Source organism: Carcharodon carcharias, chromosome 31 (genome assembly GCF_017639515.1).
Source record: "Carcharodon carcharias isolate sCarCar2 chromosome 31, sCarCar2.pri, whole genome shotgun sequence".
Lineage (NCBI taxonomy): Eukaryota > Metazoa > Chordata > Chondrichthyes > Lamniformes > Lamnidae > Carcharodon > Carcharodon carcharias.
In genome coordinates, this window is record NC_054497.1 from 10,202,462 (window position 1) to 10,221,340 (window position 18,879).

The window sequence follows — 18,879 nt, forward strand, 5'->3', positions numbered from 1 at the left end:
CATGAGCACTGAATTCATTATATCTTTATTTTTATATTTCTGTAACGTAGGACTTTAAAATGGATTCTAGACATCTAGCACAGTCATTGTAAGTGACTTGAGGGTGCTTTTCCAGTCCTGACACAGGAGGTGGTGTGGTTGGAAGGGGAATATGGGTGCAGAGGTACAAAGAAAAAAGTTGGGAATCAGAGAAGCCTTGTCCATGATTGAAAAAATGGGAATAAGAAGACCAGAAGCATGGAGGACAATGACTGCAGAGGAAAGAGGGAATGAAGAGCTGGAGCGGTGGTTCTAATACTAACTGCCATTACTGGTGGCTGTGCCATTATCCTTTATTTGCACTCTCTGACTTACTTCAAGGAATGCAATGGTTGACACACAGATATGCATAACTTATTCTCTCATGGCCACTGTTCATAGCAGTTTGAAAGGATAGGCTGTTTTCCAAGAGTGTGAGTAGCATACCATGAAATGTCTAATGTAGTATTCTGCTGTTATGTCTCACTTTAAAGCCAAAGATATTATTGCTGAGTTTTCTCAAGCTAAGTAAAGGCTATCTGCTCAGAACAGATCCTCTGGTCTATTGAAAAGGTCAGACTGAGAACTTTTCTTTATACTTTATAAAAAAAAAAAGACTTCTGGAGTTAACCAAAAGGCTCTCATTAAGTGAGCTAGTTTCTTTATACATTGAAATTATGAGGAAAAAATAGAAAGTAGGATATATTCCAACATTAGCTCTCCCGCACCACTCCTTCCACAGTCACTGATGATTGTATGAGTCCATCATACCATTTTCTGTAAGCTCTATTAATAATTCTTCAAAAGTTTCTTTAGTATAGCGTATTCATCAGCTCTCAATTATACCCTTGTAAATATTCCAAAGGATTCAGGGGTGGAGGAAGCTTGGGACCATTTTTGTCCTGAAATTTGAAACCTCTTTATCCAAAATATAGATTGGTCAATTGACAACAAATACCGTTTAGCCACTGCCCCAGTGCCACATTCATTGATGCACAGAGAAGCAACAAACAGGGGATCAAATACACTCTCCCCCAGTTTACAGATGTATGGATAACGCCACAGACTCCTCTGATATCTCAATGATGGACTGAAGAATCACATTCCCAATCCTCTAATACTGAAAGGCAAATGCCATAAAATTTGCAAGCTGACTATAGCCTCTCCAGCATATATTTTCAGACCTTTTTTTAAAAAATTCATTCACGGGATGTGGGCTTCACTGGCTGGGTCAGCATTTACTGCCCATCCCTAGTTGCCCTTGTGGTAGTGGTGAGCTGCCTTATTGAACCGTTGCATTGTGTGGTGTAGATACACCCACTGTGCTGTTAGGAAGGGAGTTCCAGGATTTGACCCAGTGACATTGATGGAACGGCGATATATTTCCAAGTCAGGGTGGTGGGTGGTGAGTGGCTTGGAGGGGAAATTCCAGGTAGTGGTGTTCCCATCTAGCTGCTGTCCTTGTCCTTTCTAGATGATAGTGATTGTGGGTTTTGAAGGTGCAAGACACGTCCAGGTTGCACCATCTTTAACTGCCCCTCTTGCAATCTTGGTCTTGGAGAAGCAAATTTTTTATCAGGGAAATCAGTGCACATAATAGCACTGCACCCACACCCCCCCTTAATTGCCTGAAATGAATTAAAACATTCCAAGGTGCTTCACGATGCCACAAAGGAGACGGGGGACAGTTGACCATAAGCTTGGACAAATTTTAAGTAGCACTGAAAACTCTACTTCCAGACATGCAACATTTAGTCATGTTTCAATATGTCAACAGTTAGGGGTGAAAATTGTTAGAGCAACATTCCCTATTAATTTTTTTTAAACATCAACTGAGGCATTCAATTTTTAAAGAAGGTCACTGAGCATAGTTGCAGTCGTAATGGGAAATAGCCAGTGGAAGGAGAGGCACACAGTGCTGACACAACTTAATTTGTATGTAAACAATAGGGATTGCTTAGGTGCAAAATAAACTTAAACTTGGGTACTTCTTGCACAATGCGCCCAATTTAGCAGGACAGACCTGCAACCATCAGTACTTCAGACATAGCCCCACGTTTGCAGCATCGATACATTTTGCCAATTAGCATTTTCACACGTCAAGCAAAGATAGCAAGAACCTTTCACACCTAGCATGAAACTTTGACACCGGAGTCAAAAAAAAAACACACACCAAAACTGCAATTGCTTGATATTTCAGACACCCACATAGATGCTTCGCCAAACAGCAACTTGGAGCTCGAGATCACAAATGAATCATCAGCAACCTACACAAAGCTAATGAAATGTATTGCAAGGCCTTGGTAAGATGCCAAATGGATTACTACTCATGGCCACCGGATTGACCAGGCTCCTCAGCAGCCCTGCTGAATTCCACACGTTGGCAAGTTTTAACTTGGGGGGTAGAAAGACATCTGTTATAACACTTCTTCAGCAGACAGATTTGAATTTACCAAAGTAATGTTGAAACTTACTCAACAATTTCAGAATAGCCGCATGATGCGGCCACATGCAGTGGTGTCCATCCCTCATTATCCGGCCGGTCAACATTGGCATTATGTGCCAGCAAGAATTCCACCATTTCCAGGTTTTCATCTATACATGCCTGAAAAAGATATTTGCGCACTTTGAGACAAGATACTCAATTCATTCCCCCAAAATTTTTTCTCCCGTAGACTAATTCAGAATGGGGTCCAGTTTCACAGACAACTTTTAAAAAATTATTTCATGGGATGTGGGCATCGCTGGCAAGGCCAACATTTATTTCCCATCCCTAATTGCCCTTGAGAAGGTGGTGGTGAGCTACTGCCTTAAACCGCTGCAGTTCATGTGGTACAGGTACACCCACGGTGCTGTTAGGAACAGAGTTCCAGGATTTTGATCCAGTGACATTGAAGGAACGGCGATATAGTTCCAAGTTAGGATGGTGTGTGGCTTGGAGGGGAACTTGCAGGTGGTGGTGTTCCCATGCACCTGCTGCCCTTGCTCTTGCAGGTCACGGGTTTGGAAGGTTCTGTCGAAGGAGCCTTGGCAAGTTCCTGCAGTGCATCTTGTAGATGGTACACACTGCTGCCACTGTGCATTGGTGGTGGACGGTGTGAATGTTTAAGGTGGTGGACAGGGTGACAATCGGGGGCGGGGGGGGGAATGTCAGACGGTGAATTACTCTCTGCCGAATCCACAGCATCTGACCTGCTCTTGTAGCCACAGTATTTATATGGCTGGTTCAGTTTCTGGCCAATAGCAATCCCTCAATATTTATAGTGTGGGATTCAGTGATGGTAATGCCATTAAACATCATCGAACGATGGTTACATTCTCTTTAGCTGGAGGTGGTAATTGCCTGGCACTTGTGTGGCATAAATGTTACTTGCCACTTATCAGTTCAAGCCCAGGTATTGCCCAAGTCTTGCTGCATATGGACATGGGGCTGCTTCAATATCTGAGGAGCTGCCAAAACAGCAATGAACATCCCCACTTCTGACCTTATCTTGGGGGTGGGGGGTCATTGATGAAGTAGCTGAAGATGGTTGGACTGAGGACACTATCCTGAAGAATTCCTGATGCCCTGGGGCTGAGACAATTGGCCTCCAACAACCACAGCCATCTTTCCTTGTGCTAGGTATGACTAACCAGAGAAGAGTTTTCCCCGATTCCCATTGAGTCTAATTTTGCCAGGGCTTCTTAATGCCACACCCAGTCAAATGCTGCCTTGAAGTCAAGGGCAGTCACATTCACCTCACAGCCCATGTTTAGACCAAGGCTGTAATGTGGTCAGGAGCCGAGAGGTCCTAGCAGAACCCAATCTAAGTGTCAGTGAGTAGATTATTGCTGTCTAAGTGCTGTTGATGATACCTACCAGTAATTGACCAGATTGGATTTGTCCTGCTTTTTGTGGATAGGACATATCTGGACAATTTTCCACATTGTTGCGTAGACACCTGTGTTGAAGCTGTACTGGATCAGCTTTCCAGTAACCTAAATTCTTCTGAGAATTGCAATGTTACCTGGTCCATCATGCCTCTTGTAAAGAGCTTCTCATTCACCCCACACCCTTGTCATTTCCCAATACGGACATACAAATTAGAAGGAGTAGGCCACTTGGCCCCTCGAGCCTGCTTTGTCATTGAATAAGATCTTGGCTGATCTGAATGTAACCCCACGTTCATGCTGACCCCTGATAACCTTTCACCCTCTTGTTAATCAAGAATCTAAATACCTCTGTCATAAAAATATTCACTCTGCTTCCACTGCCTTTGAGGAAGAAAGTTCCAAAGACTCAACCCTCAGAAAAAAAAATTCTCCTCAATTTGTCTTAAATGAGCAACGCCTTATTTTTAAAAACAGAGTTCTAGATTCTCCCACAAGAGGAAACACACTCTCCACATCCACCTTGTCAAGACCCCTCAGGATCTTAAAGGTCTCAATTAAGTCACCTCTTACTAAATTCCAATGGATACCAGCCTAACCTGTCCAGCCTTTCCTCATAAGATAACCCACCCATTCCTGGTATTAGTCTAGTAAACCTTCTCTGAACTGCTTCTAATGCATTTACATCTTTCTTTAAATAAGCAGACCAGTACTGTACACAGTACTACAGATGTGGTCTCACCAGTGCCCAGTATAACTGAAGCATAACCTCCCTACTTTTGTAATCAATTCCCCTCACAATAAATGATAACATTCTATTAGCTTTCCTAATTACCTGCATACCAACCTTTTGTGATTCATGCACTGGGTCACCCAGATCCCTCTGAATCTCTCGCCATTTCTAGAAGCTTCTTTTTTATTCTTCCTGCCAAAAGGAGCGATTTCACATTTGCCCCACATTACACTCTATTTGCCAGGTCTTGCCCACTCAATTAATCTATGTCACTTTGTAGCCTCCTTACATTCTCTTCACAATTTAATATTCTACCTATCTTTGTGTCATCTGTAAATTTAGCCACCATTCCTTCTGCCCCTTCATCCAAGTCATTTATATAAATTGTAAAAAGTTGAGGCCCCAACACTGATCCCTGTGGCACATCACTCGTCACATCCTGCCAGCCAGAAAAAGACCAATTCATGTCAACTCCTTGCTTTCTACTAGCTAAACAATCTTTCCTTTTCAGATATAAATATATCCAATGAAACTGCATCCACCAGCCTTTCAGACAGTGAATTCCAAATTACAACTCAGTATAGTCTACCCTAACATCCTAGGTTCCATTCAGCCCGACAGCCATGCTTTTAGCTGCCTCGGCCCCAAACCTCTAGAAGTCTGCTTAATGTTCCGTAAAACCTATCACGTGTCCAAATATCCCTTGTGCGATTTGATAACTCTCCTGAGGCACCTTGGGATATTTTACTACGTTAAGGGTGCTATATAATGCAAATTGTTGTCACTTTAAAAAAAAATCTAATTTCCCTTATGGCTCTTTTGTCAATAGTCTTAGCACGGAGTTCAATAGCAGAAAGCATTACGAGTCAACACAACACGCGCGGAGAGTGTTTGGACAGAAATCAATAACACAAATTACACCCTTGCACCCAATCCAAGTTTTGCAATCAGCCCTTTGCAATTAGGCAGTGACATCACACATGAAAACATTATGGCTTATTTTGTAATAATTACAAAGAAATTACAGCAAAAAAACAGGCCTTTCAGCCCAACTAGTCTACATCAGTGATATTTATACCTCCCAACCTATTCATCTATTCCTTTCTACCTCACATTATCACCTAGCTCCCCCTTAAAATGTATTTATGCTATTCACCTCAGCTACTTCCTATGGTAGCAAGTTCTACATTCTCATCACTCTCTGGGATGGAATATAATGTGGGTAATTGAGGTTATGCACTCTGGCAAGAAGAATAGAGGAGCTGAATATTATTTAAATGGAGAAAGACTGCAGAAAGCTGCTGCAGAGGGATTTGAGGGTCCTGGTGCTCGAAATCACAAAAAGCTAGCATACAAGCTCAACAGGTAATAGAAAAGACAAATGGAATTTTGGCCTTTACTTCAAAGGGAATGGAGTATAAAAATAGGGAAGCCTTGCTAAAAATATTCAAGGCACGAGTTAGACTACACCTGGAACACTGTGAACAGTTTTGAACCCCTTATCTAAGGAAAGATATACTGACATTAGAGGCAGTCCAGAGAAGATTCACTAGGTTAATCCCAGGTATGGAGGGGTTTTCTTATGAGGAGAGGTTGAATAGGTTGGGCTAATACTCATTGGAGTTTAGAAGAATCAGAGGCGACCTTATTGAAACATACAAGATTCTTAGGGGGCTTGACAGGGTAGATGCCGCGAGGCTGTTTCCCCTTGTGGGAGAGTCTTGGACCAGAGGGCATAATCTCAGAGTAAGGGGTCGCCCATTTAAAATGGAGATGAGGAGCAATTTCTTCTCTGAGAGGGTAATGAACCTGTGGAATTCTTTACCAGAGGGCTGTAAAGATTGGGTTAAGTATATTCAAGGCAGGTTTTTAATCAGTAAGGGAATCAAGAGTTATGGGGAAAAGGCAGGAAAGTGGAGTTGAGGATTATCAAATCAGCCATGATCTCACTGAATGACAGAGCAGGCTCGATGGGCTGAATGACCTAATTCTGCTCCTACATCTTAATAGTCTATTTGTGCTTACCTCATTTAAAACACTTCATAACTTAAAGATCTATCAGGTTATTCCTTAGCCTTTTCTTTTCTGCAGAAGGAGCCCCCAATCTGTTCAATCTTTCTGGCTAGGTGGAAACTATGTTCTGGTATTGTTGTAGTAAATCTCTCTTTCAGTCTTGTTCCAGTGCCTCTATATCCTTTTTGTAATAGGGTGATCAGAACTTTGCTCAGTATTCCAAGTGTGGTCTAACTAAGATCCTGGTCTAAACAAGTTTCTAGACAGGTTTATAGTCCTAGTGGGTAGAAATCAGGAAGCAGAGCAGAGACCATGCATTGTACTTGGAGCCAAATGGTCTGTAAGGCTTGGTACAACACTGTGTAGTGTTGAACACCAACCGAGGCACTGGGAGAAGCGGGAAGGAACTAAATTCAAATCACAGTGAAAAATAAGGAACTATGACATTACAAATCCTGTCCCTCCTAATGCTTGCTGAGAATATCAAGGGCCGTCACACCAAAGAGCATAAATCATTTGTTTTGATTAAAAGTGACATAACCTATGAATGCACTCCCTCTTCGCCAAAGTAGATTTCCGTTTAATTCAGTGTGCGAGACAAACTAATGCTGCAGGCAACTGATAAATGCAACCCCAGTGTGCACATAAACACAATCTGCAGCAATGTTGCAATCGTTTGCAAACAGTTTTTTTAAAAAGTGCAAATGCAAAGTTTCCTCAATGGTTTTTTTTTTTTGCTCCTCTGCAGACAGGTTCAGTAACAATAGCCTGCATTTATATAGTGCATTTCATACAGAAAAATGCTCCAAGAAGCTTCACACAAGTGTTATCAAGCAAAATTTGACACATCAGCAGATATTGGGACATGACCAAAAGCTTGATCAAAGAAGTAGGTTTTAAATAGTGTTATGAAGGAGATAGCACCAAAAAAGCATTTTTTTTAAAACTAAGATAAGACACTATTTCGTAACAGGGTATTCAAAGGCATTTGGACATCCTTGCACAGGAATCACATTAACATTGAAATTAACATGCAGGTACATCAACCAATTTGCAAGTCAAATGATAAGTTAGTTTCTATTGCAAGTAGGCTGAAGTACAAGAGTAAGGAAGTCTTGCTGCAATTATATAGGGCTTTGGTGAGACCACACCTGGAGTACCATGTGTAGTTTTGGTCTCTTGAACCAAGGAAGGATATACTTGCCTTAGCGGGAGTGCAACAAAGATTCATTAGATTGATTTGTTGGGCAAGAGGGCTGTCCTATGAGAAGAGATGGAGTGGAATGAGCCTACAATCTTTGGAGTTGAGAGGAATGAGAGGTGATCTCATTGAGACATAAGATTTTGAGAGGGATTCACAGGGTAGATGCTGAGAGCCTGTTTTTCCCATTAGGGGAGTCTCAGAATTGGGGTATTATAGTCTTAAAATAAGGGGTCAACCATTTAGAACTGAGATGAGGAGAAACTTTTTCACTCAAGAGGGCTGAGAATCTTTAGAATTCTCTACCCTAGGGGGCAGTGGATATCAGAGAGATTAAGATCAAGGTCGCACAAGAAATCAGGATTGGAGGAGTGCAGAGATTACAAAGATAGGGAGAGTAGCAAGAACACAAGAGGGATTTGAAAACAAGGATAACAATTTTAAAATTAAGACGCAGCTGGACTGAGAGCTAATGTAGGTCAGTGAGCACAGCTGGGAGGGAGCAGGGGTGTTATGTTTGAACTGGATGGTGCAGGTTAGGATACAGGTCCTTCATGTGCAAAGTCAGAGAAAGCTTGGAGCAAACATGCAGAGAGGATTGCTGCTTGAATGCAGGGGTTGGAACAGGTCAGGGAGTTGAAAGCCGAGGAGGATCATTGCCAAATAGGGAGGAGGTGGATTGTATGTTAGATCAAGCCAACAAAATACATTTGCATTACTCTTAATTCATCCGATTAAGAAAGACGTAGTTAGTCCAGAAAAATAAAAGATCTGCTAGAGGGGAAGCTACAAGCTGTAAGGGATAAATGAAAATGACTGAAAATACACAAATCAATCAGCATTTGTGAAGGACAGTCAGGACCTGCATTCATCTAGCACCTTATCTTATCCTCAATGTTGTTCAACTGATTAATTACTTTTGATGTGTAATCTTGTGTATAACAACCTGTATTTATATCTCACCTTTCAGCTGGTAAAATATCCCATGGCACCTCACAGGAGCATAATCAAACAAAAGCTGACACTGAGCCAAGGTATTTGGATAGGTGACCAAAAACTTGGTCAAAGAGGTAAACTTTGAGGGTTGGAGAGACAGTGATTTAAGGAAGAAATTCCAGAGTTTAGGACCTAGATAGCTGAAGCAATGGCTGATTGTAGTGAGGTGAACAGAGTGGAGGGATACACAAAAGGCCAGAGTTAGAACGCAGAATCTTGAAAGGTATGTAGGGCTGGAGTTAGTGTACAGAGATAGGGAGGGACAAGGCCAAGGGCAGAATTAAACATTTGGGAGTATTTTAAAATAGAGGTGCTCATGAAGGGGGAGCCAATGTAGGTCAGCAAGCCTTCATAGAAATTAGGGGCAGCAGAGCTATGGATGAGCTAATGGCGATAGCAGGCTGAAAATGGGAGGCCAGCCGGGGCCATATTTAGTTGAGTCTAGGGGCAACAAAAGCACAGTTGATGGTTTCAGCAGGTGGGCTGAAGTGAGACAGACATGTGCGAAACTATGGGGGTGAAAGTGAGCAGTTTTGATGCTGGAGAGGAAGAAGTCAGAAGCTCAGTTCATTTTTTTTTAGAAGAATCAGAGAATTGTTACAGCACGGAAGGAGGCCATTCAGCCCAGCAGGCCTGTGCCAGCTCTCCAAGTGAACCATGCACTAGTGCTGTTCCCTTCCAATTTTTCTTTTTCAGATAATAATCCAATTCCCTCTTAAATGCCTTGATTGAACCTGCCTCCATCACAGAGGCAGCACATTCCAGATCTTAACCACACTGCATGAAAAGGTTTCTCATGTCTCTATTCATTAGTTTTCTCGATCCTTCCACTCATTCCTGTAGACAACAGTAAATTTGTGCAGCATCCCACGTGCAAAAACAGACGGATCTCAGAATTGTTACAGCACAATTGGCCCATTGTGTTAGCACTGGCTCACCAAATGAGCAACTCACCTAGAACCATTTCCTGCCTTCTCCCCATAACCCTGCAGAATACCAGTTAATATGCTTTAGATAATGTTAGTTGAGTTGACTATTAGACTATGTTAGGAAATCCCTGGTCTTTGGTAGTGTCATGAGATGATGAGCATCTCATTCCAAAAGGGCACCTCTGACATTGCAGAATAGAAGTGGAGCGAAGATTGCAGCAACATCCTTCTGACTCAGCGCTCACACCCACTGACGAGTTACACTTCTAATATCATTTTTTAAATAATCTTAATATACACTGACTGATCAGAACATTTCCAACAGCTTCCCTTTTTTCCCCCAAACTGAACAGCATGATACACTTTTCATAAACCGCAAAGCTGCAATTCAATCAAATAAACTAAAAAATCTGTTGTACTTTTAAATTCTTTAAGTGAATATAAGTGAGAAAGGACAAATTTCGAGTACCACTGTGTAAAGATTGCCAGATTATGAACGGCCAATGTGAGCCGCACATTTTGAGCTAACAATGATCAGTTTCACCCCTGAAACTTTCAACCCCACCCCCAGATATTTCATCATTTTACTCCCAAAACCAAGTCTCTACCATTGTGATCTATATTCATAATTCGGGAGTATGCTGTTCCCTTCAATATTCTGGCAAAAGAAGTGCCAGAGAGCACAGCAGTTTTAGTTTTCCCAAACTTGAACAGGTATATAAATACTTCAAGACACCTAGATGCGGAAACCAGGATGCATGTTCGGAGATGTAGTCCCAATCGCCAAAAATGACGATTAACGCCTAGCAGGGGAAGAGCGGATCCGAACTACATTTCCCAGAGGCCCCGTGGCCTTGCGGTCACCGTCGCGCGTGCGCATTTTGCCGTTGCCGGCACGGCTGGGCATGCGCGCCACGATATGCCGGTGCAGCGCAGGCGCAGTCCGCACCTGGTGAAGGGCGCTGATTCCGTCCGTGTTGGCGCAGTTGACGTCGGCGCCTCCCCTCAGCATTTCCTCGGCGTCTTTCGCGTCTCCGCTGGCGCAGGCCGCCAGGAACTCTGCCGCCGCCTCGAACCTCACCCGCCTCAGGCTCGAACCCCTGACGGCACCGGCGCCCGTCCCGGGCCGCGCCAGCCACCGCGGCTCGCCCGCTTCCAAATCGGTGCAAGAACCCTTCCAGCGCTTCAGCTGCTGTTTGCGCTTCTCCTTGGCAGCGACGGCGGCGGCAGCCGCAGCGCCGCTTCCCGCCCGCTCCGACATCTTTGACTGAAGCCGCCCTCTTTCTGCTGGGTGGAGCTGCGCGGTGACGCAGAATCCGGTGCCTGACGTGACGTGCTGCGGCCTCCTGGGAAATGTAGTTCGACGGGAGCCCGGAGCGAAGGATTGTGGGATTGTAGTTCCTACGCATGCGCATTGTTCAGCTGGTTGGGTGGATGGATGGCTGGCTGGCTGGCAGTGATGGATGCTGTAGTCCACAGCCCTCAGGCTCTGAGGAGTGTTTCATCCAAAAGTGATTTGGAAGGGTGTAAAGAATGACCTGCAGCAACGTTAGCCTGCTGTCCTGCAAAGGCCTCTTCCCTTTGCTTTTTGGTTTCTAACTTTGCTTTTTGGTTATTCATTCATGGGATGTGGGTGTCGCTGGCATTGCCAGCTTACGCAACCTTGGGTTTGTCAAAAGGGAGCTCAAAAGCAAGGAAATATTAAACCTGTATAAAACACTGGTTCGTCCTCAACTAGAGTATTGCATCCAGTTCTGCATGGGCACCACACTTTTAAGAAGGACGTGAAGGTATTAGAGAGGGCGCAGAAAAGATTCACGAGAATGGTTCCAGGGATGAGACACTTCAGTTGTGAGGTAAGATTGGAGAAGTTGGGACTGTTTTCCTTGGCGAGGAGAAGGCCAAGAGGAGGCTTGATAGAAGTTTTCAAAATCATGTGGGGTCTGGACAAAGTAGATAGGGAGAACTGTTCCCACTCGTAAATGGACCAAGAACCAGAGGGCACAGTTTTAAAGTGTTTTGCAAAAGAAGCAAATGCGAGGTGAGAAAAAAACTTTTTCACACAGTGAGTGGTTAGGATTTGGAATACACTGTCTCACTTGTGGTGGAGGTAGGTTCAATCGAGATATTCAAGCGGCAAATGGATTATTATCTGAAATGGAAAATTTTGCAGGGCTATGGGATAAAGGCAGGAGACTGGCACAAGGTGAATTGCTCCTTCAGAGGGCTAGCACAGACATGATGGGCCGAATGGGCTCCTTCTTTGCTGTAAGCATTCTATGTATTGTCAATCCCTTATTTCCCTTGAGAAGGTGGTGGTGAACCGCTGGAGTCCATGTGGTGAAAGTACTCCCATAGTGCTTTTATGTCAATATATTTCCAAACCAGGATGGTGAATGACTTGAAGGGGAACTTGCAGGTGGCGGTGTTTCCAGGCACTTGCTTCCCACACCCTTCTAGGTGGTAGAGATCGCAGATTTGAATGTCAACCCACACAAAAAGCTCATGAACAACATACAACTCAGAAACAGCATACAGCTTCAAAGCAGCCCTGAATTAAGGTCATTGCTTCAAGACAATACGTTAAATTTCTCTTTGTTAAATTGGATATTGTGATTTTAATGAGTGTTTGATACCAGTCAAAACAGAAATGGCACAGACTTGGGCTGAATGGCCTGCTCTTAAGCTGTACTATTCTAGAAAATACTGTAGTGGTGCTCAGTACCTTAGTTTTGCAGCCTGTACTGCAGAGAATCCCCTATGCTATAGGTTCTGTTTATGTTGTATGATTTGTTTGTTAACTATAAATACAAAATCAAAATATAATTTTTTTAAAAAGCAAAATATCCAACTTTAAAATGGGGACTAAGTTATTCCCAACTTCCCATTGTCACAATTTTTGAGCATGTTATTCTGTCAACATTTAACACTTAAACTGTAAAAGCTGCATGTAAAGAGTTGCCTATATCAATGTAGATGCAGGCAGTGGCCATTGGGCAGCACAATGGAGTGTGTTTCTGAAGTCTTTTCTACCCTGTTGCCATCTTATATATGAGAAACCTATTCATCAGTGCCAGAGTTTATTTTATTAGTATATATTATCTGTATCCGAATTCTTGCCAGGCGTGACAGGGTGGATGTAGATAAGATGTTTCCCCTGGCTGGTGAGCCCAAAACCAGGGGACATAATCTCAGGATAAGGGGTAGCCCATTTAGGACTGAGATGAGGAAGAATTTCTTCACTCAGGGTGATGAATCTTTGAAAGTCTCTGTCCTAAAGAGCTACGGAAACTCAATTACTGAGCATGTTCATGACAGAAATCGATAGATTTCTGGAGACTATTGACATCAAGGGACTTGGAGATAGTGCGGGAAAGTGGCACTGAGCTAGATGGTCAGCCATGATCTAATTGAATGGCGAAGCAGGCTCGATGGGCTGAATTCCTGTTCCTATGTATGATGGCTAATGTTCAATTCAAGTTCATCATATTTCAAGTGTAATATACAACTTTCTGTAAAAGAAAAGGGAACAAAGTAACTTTCCAGGAACTCAAAACGCCAAGGCCATGATTTTTATAGTTTCTTTGTGTACAATAATCTAGTGTTTATTTAACATCCTCTTAACTGACCTCCACCAATTAGACCTTGTAGCCTTAAAGGGATACACAACTACTCTGCAGAAAAGGATAACATTTTGTGGTATAATGTCCCTGTCTTCATAAGGCATTCTTTTACTTACTGTATCACAGTATCTTTACAGTGCAGAAGGAGGCCATTTGGCCCATCAACTCTGCACTTACTCTCTGAAAGGGCATTCCACATAGTCCCACTCCCCTGCCTTATTCCTGTAACGTTGCACATTCTCTCTTTTCATGGATTGACTTGCACACGCAAAAATTGTAGGAACACATCATCACACTTCAACGCATTGCTGCAGCTGCACAACAATTAAAGAACGTTTCCTTTTTTTTCTGGCCTGACTTTCATAAAGGCGACAGCCAGAGCATTGCAAGCTTCTGGAAATCATCAAGACTCAGATATTAGCCATCAATTAACATCAGGTCGCGTGGATTTAGAACAACCCCCTCTCCCTCCCACTTAGCAGGAATGCTGGAGCCACAGCCTTAAGGGAACTGTTCAGGTTGAATACAAATGTACAGTGCATGGACTTCGCTGTTGGTAAGAATGTGGTGCTCACTACCATGTGGCATGATTGAGTCAAATAGCATACATGCCTTTTAAGGGGAAGTTCGATAAGTACATGAGGGAGCAAGGAATAGAATCTTAAGAGTGTTGCAGACAGAACAGGGCCATTCGGCCTGTCATGCATGTGCCAGCTCCATTTTAGTGTCACACCCTAGCTTTCTCCCATTCTTCTTCAGGTCTCTGCCCGAAAGCAGTCCAACCTATAACGTTGTGCTCACTACCCACAGGTAGGGCAAGGAGGCAGGCCCTGAATCCACCCCAGCAGAACAGGGATTATATGCCCTGCTGATGGCACCAATCTGATCCACACTGGCCATCTAGCCAACTGAGCCAACCAGCAACCCCTCCGTCCGCCAAGGAGTCCAAATTGCTGTGCCTGGAGCTATGGATAACAATGGTAGGGGGCTCCAATTTCTTTCAATTCATTTGGGTGACCAAGAATCTCTCCCACTCTTACCACCTGATATTGGCATGTGTTGGAAGGATTTATAATTTGCTATTCAACCTGTTTGGCCATGTCACTTGGTCATCAAGTGCTGGAGTTGGGACTTGAACCTGAAGTTTCTAGCTCAGGGGCAGGGGCGTTACAACTGCACCACAAAACCTCCTGTTTCTCCCCATCACCCTGCAAATTAGATCTCCTCCAAGTACATGTTCAAATGTCTTTTGAAAGTTCCTAAGGATTTCACGTCATGTTTTGCAGACAATAACGACCCTCTGTGTGGGAAAAAAAATTCTCATTTCCCCCTCCAGCTCTTTCGCCAATTATTTTAAATCTGTGACCTCTGATTGTGAACCTGCTTGCTAGAGGAAGTAGTCTGCTTTCACACACCCTTTTCAGGCGCTGCATTCTAGATGCTTGGTCAGAGAGGTAGGAGAGAGATTTAGGGAGGCAATGCTAGAATTTAGAGCTTGACCCCAGTCTATCCAGGAGCAATGCCATCGAAGGTCAGTCAGTGCAACAACAACAAAAAAACCAGAAAGTTGCATTGTCAAACTCTGCAGACATTGTTTAGCCATATATTTTATTGAAGCATTGAAGGTAAGGGAAAGGCTCAGGAAATTCCATTTCATCAACTGCAAGAAACACACATTTTGGCCGCGGAGCCATGGAAAAAGCACAGGAGCTATGTCAGGAAGTGTGTCTTTGTCTTTGGATTCATGCCCTTTGCCGGAAGCAGACATCTGACTGCAGATCCAGTATGCTTTGTTGTTTATTTCCAGCGGCCTCCAACCTTGCCTTTTCCCGCTGCTTTCTTGCTGTTGGAGAAAGGGATGTAAAAATAAGACTGCGAAATTGCGAAGAGCAAACCACCACCTAAATGGCGGGTAAACCAAATCAGATCACTGGGTGCTGTGCCATTCCTGTACCAAGACACTGGGCTAGTGATGCAGCAGTGCAATGGCAAGCAGGCAGTTCATTATAAGGGCGGTACCGACTCTGGGGCCACACAAAGAGCGGTTGGGGCAAATAGCATAGATGCATTTAAGGGGATGCATTGTGGAGTATATGTTTGTGAGGGCTAGGACCCTCGATTCCCTGCCAAGCAGCACACCCACATCAAAAGGGGTGTGGATAAGGGCAACCGGTGTCCCCCAACTCTCCAGCTCTCACTTACGACTCCCAAGTAGCTGGTTGTGCACACCAGCTGCCATAACCCTTGGATCGCGACTCGCCAAGTCAAGCAAAATAAGTGAGGCGCCCATCGGCTTAGGCTGCTGTGGGGCGGGGAGGTCACCCTTTCTAAAGACTGGGAACGGTGGATGAGGCAGGGGGATCCTAACAAGTCTGCAGGACAATGTCTCGGAAGGCGGAGACCAGCAAGGTGTGTGACACGTCCTTGCTTAGAAAGGCAGGTGGCTTAGGAAGTGTCGGGGACCTCGCACAGTATAAACCCCAGTTGGTCCAGGAAAGTCATCGATGTAACGTGACAGCAGGTCTGGTGGGAGTGGCTGCAGGCTGGACTGGAAGGGATTTAAGGGGAAGCTAGATAAACACGTAAAGATGAAAAGAATAGAAGGATGTATTGATAGGATTAGATGAAGCAGTGTGGAGGAGGTTCATGTGAAGCATAAACTTTGGCATGAACTCATTAGGCTGAATGACCTGTTTCTGTGCTATAAATTCTATGTGGTGACTGCCATGTCCTATCAGCCTGTGCAGCTCCTGATTTTATTACTCTTACTGAGAAATTAATATAATGAAGTTGCTGAATTGAAGCTGCCTTAAAAATATATTTCCTGCTCCTGGGCCTTATCTACTGACTCGTGCTAGAAAATGCCTGTATTTTAGAGTGTGTTGGAGGCAGGTTCATTTTGAGGCGTTCAGAAAGGAATTAGACTGATATCTGAAAGAGAAGAATGCGCAGGGTTACGGGGAGAAGGCGGGGGAATGGCCTCCTTCTGTGCTGTAATAATTCTGTATTCGGACAACTCCTGAAAACACTACCAGGCCTAACTGTGCAACCACCGTGGAGGGAATAGCCATCTTGAAGTTCACAGTCTCAATACTGGATGTTGGCCAGTGCCCATGAACCACAGCTCTGAAGAAGAGTCATACGGACTCGAAACGTTAACTCAGTCTTTCTCTCCACAGATGCTGTCAGACCTGCTGAGTTTTTCCAGCAATTTTTGTTTTTGGCTCATGAACCACACCCCAGCTGGAGCTAGAGCCTTGGGGAGAAGAGTGGGTGGTGCTTATGGGAGAGAATTAGTGGTAGAAAAATTTGAAGATCATGGTCAATGCACGGGGCTCCTTAATTAATAGGTTCATGTGTCTCAATAACAGTACTGGGAGCGTGTGCAAATAGCATGAAGGACAATAGAGTGCTGCAAGAATGCAATTGAATGGACATAGGATCATTCCTCTGCACAGTGAGATCCCAATTGCACCTCTGAAAAGGCATGAGCAACATCCCCACAAAAAAACCATGCAGCAAAGAAGGAGGCCATTTGGCCCAACACATCTGTGCCAGCCTTTTGAAAGAACTGTCCAATTAATCCCATTCCCCATAGCCCTGAAAATGTTTCCTTGCTCGCATTTATCCTGCCCTTTGAAAATTGATTCCTCTTTTTTAATCAGTCAGGCAGCAGGTGGAAGGAAAATAATTTTAAAATGGGGTCATAAAGGAGGGTCACAGAGCCCATCATTTTGTTTTTAGCTCTTTGAGCAGTGGGTGTGGTAGGAAAGATTACTTCAATCGCACTGAGGCCTATCAGTACTTGATGCATCTGCTCATTCACCTCTTGGTGTGAGTTTGTGATACCGTTGCCGCCTCAACCAGACTGCTATCGCTTTATGGTGCTACCGAGGATTTAAAGCAGGGTGTGAAAGCAGCAAAAATGCCAGCTCTCTTTCTGGCTCAGTTGGTAAATTGAGCACTGAAGTTGAGACACTCAGGCCAGATGGCCCAACATCTGTGTTGAGTTAACCAACCACGCCCAGTACAGTGGAGGCGGCTGTGAAGTAAACCTTGGTGACTTTGGGTTATGGAGGTTAAGGTAGCTTGGGGGTTAGTTGGCGGTGGAGAGAGAACAGAGAAAAACAAAAGAAATCAGCCAGCGTTCCGGTTGCTGATTGGGCAAGGGCAAAGATCAGGATCAGCGGTGATGCCTTCCCTGGTCAAAGACCTCAGCCACACTCACTGTCGAATGTAAGCTCTGAATAACAGGCACTGCGTAGGGGGTGGCTGGCAAGTGTGGGACCATATCCCAGATGGCGGTCGATGCTTTCAAGAAAGCAGAGGAGTTGAGAAATATTCTACAGAACACTTCTGCTGCCTAATTCTCTCAATGTGTCTGTTTTGAAGCCTATTTGAAGCTACCTCACTTATTCTGGTAAACCACACTGAGTTTTGGTGCAGTTATTATGAACCCCGACCCCCACTTTTGCCATCACGATTTAGTTGCCCTGAGAGTTGACCCAAGGCCATAAACATTGAGAAGGGATGAGACAGGGAATCTTAGGTTTACACCGTATTTCCGGATATACTCACAATTTCTGGTGTTCATTGATGCGGTTATGCAGAAGGTTAATCTAGAAAGAATACACATATTTAATCATCATCAGGAAAGAAGTGAAGACAGAAATCACACACTGCCTCACTATTCTTCAACCATTTATAATATCAATCTGGGGTGATAGTTGTCTGCTAGTGCTGGGTTGTCGAGTGAATAAGCCTCATGTAAGGCATTTAGGGCAATTCGGTGCAATTTTAGCTATTTCATGCGGTTTCCAATCTGTGGCTGAGTTAAACTGAGCTCAGTCGAGGTTGCTATTGGGGCCATGTTGACCAGGTTATCTGGGAAATGGAAGAAACTTGAGCTGTTCAGCCTTGAAAGGAGACACTTATGAATTGGTAGTAATGAGGTAGACAATACGCATAATGGTATGGAAAATCACCTGAATATAAATTGTGTGAACAGGACAAGAAAAACACAGGTTCAAACTCATAAAAAGCAAATTTAGGATTAATACCAGGAAGTGCCAAACATCTGCATAAAATTCCAAAGAGTTAAGTAGCGCTGAAAATCCTTGAATCATATCTTTATGTGGCATCTCTGGCTAGGCCAGCGTTTATTGCCCATCCCTAATTGCCCTTGAGAAGGGATGGTGAGCTGTCTTCTTGGACTACTGCAGTCCATGTGGTGAAGGTACAGTGCTATTAGGGTTGGAATCCCAGGCTTTTAATCCAGCTCCGATGTAGGAATGGCAATTATTTGTCCAAGTTGGGATAGCATACGTGGGGAACTCAGGGACGGTGGCGTTCCCATGTTCCTGCTGCCCTCGTCTGACTTAGGTGGTGAAGGACATGAGTTTAGGAGGTGCTTTGAAGAAAGGTTGGCTTGTTGCTGCATTTCGTCCTGTAGATAGTATACACTGCAGCCACGTTTGGAACTAATTGGATGCTACA

The 18,879-nt window shown here is 44.0% G+C and overlaps 2 protein-coding genes across 2 annotated transcripts in view; both read right to left on the minus strand.

The window, feature by feature from the left end:
- LOC121271618 (protein phosphatase 1 regulatory subunit 12C-like) overlaps positions 1-11,042 on the minus strand; it is a 71,996-nt gene extending 60,954 nt beyond the window's left edge. The window contains exons 1-2 of the mRNA XM_041177658.1: positions 10,710-11,042; positions 2,493-2,623 (exon numbers count right to left, since the gene is read on the minus strand). Of these exons, the coding sequence (XP_041033592.1) occupies positions 2,493-2,623; positions 10,710-11,021 (443 nt within the window). The 5' untranslated portion in view covers positions 11,022-11,042. The remainder of the gene's footprint in view (positions 1-2,492; positions 2,624-10,709) is intronic.
- A 6,915-nt stretch (positions 11,043-17,957) lies between these two features.
- Positions 17,958-18,879, minus strand: part of tnnt1 (troponin T type 1 (skeletal, slow)) — a 49,312-nt gene continuing 48,390 nt past the window's right edge. The window contains exon 10 of the mRNA XM_041177485.1: positions 17,958-18,002. Coding sequence (XP_041033419.1) covers positions 17,958-18,002 — 45 coding nt within the window. The remainder of the gene's footprint in view (positions 18,003-18,879) is intronic.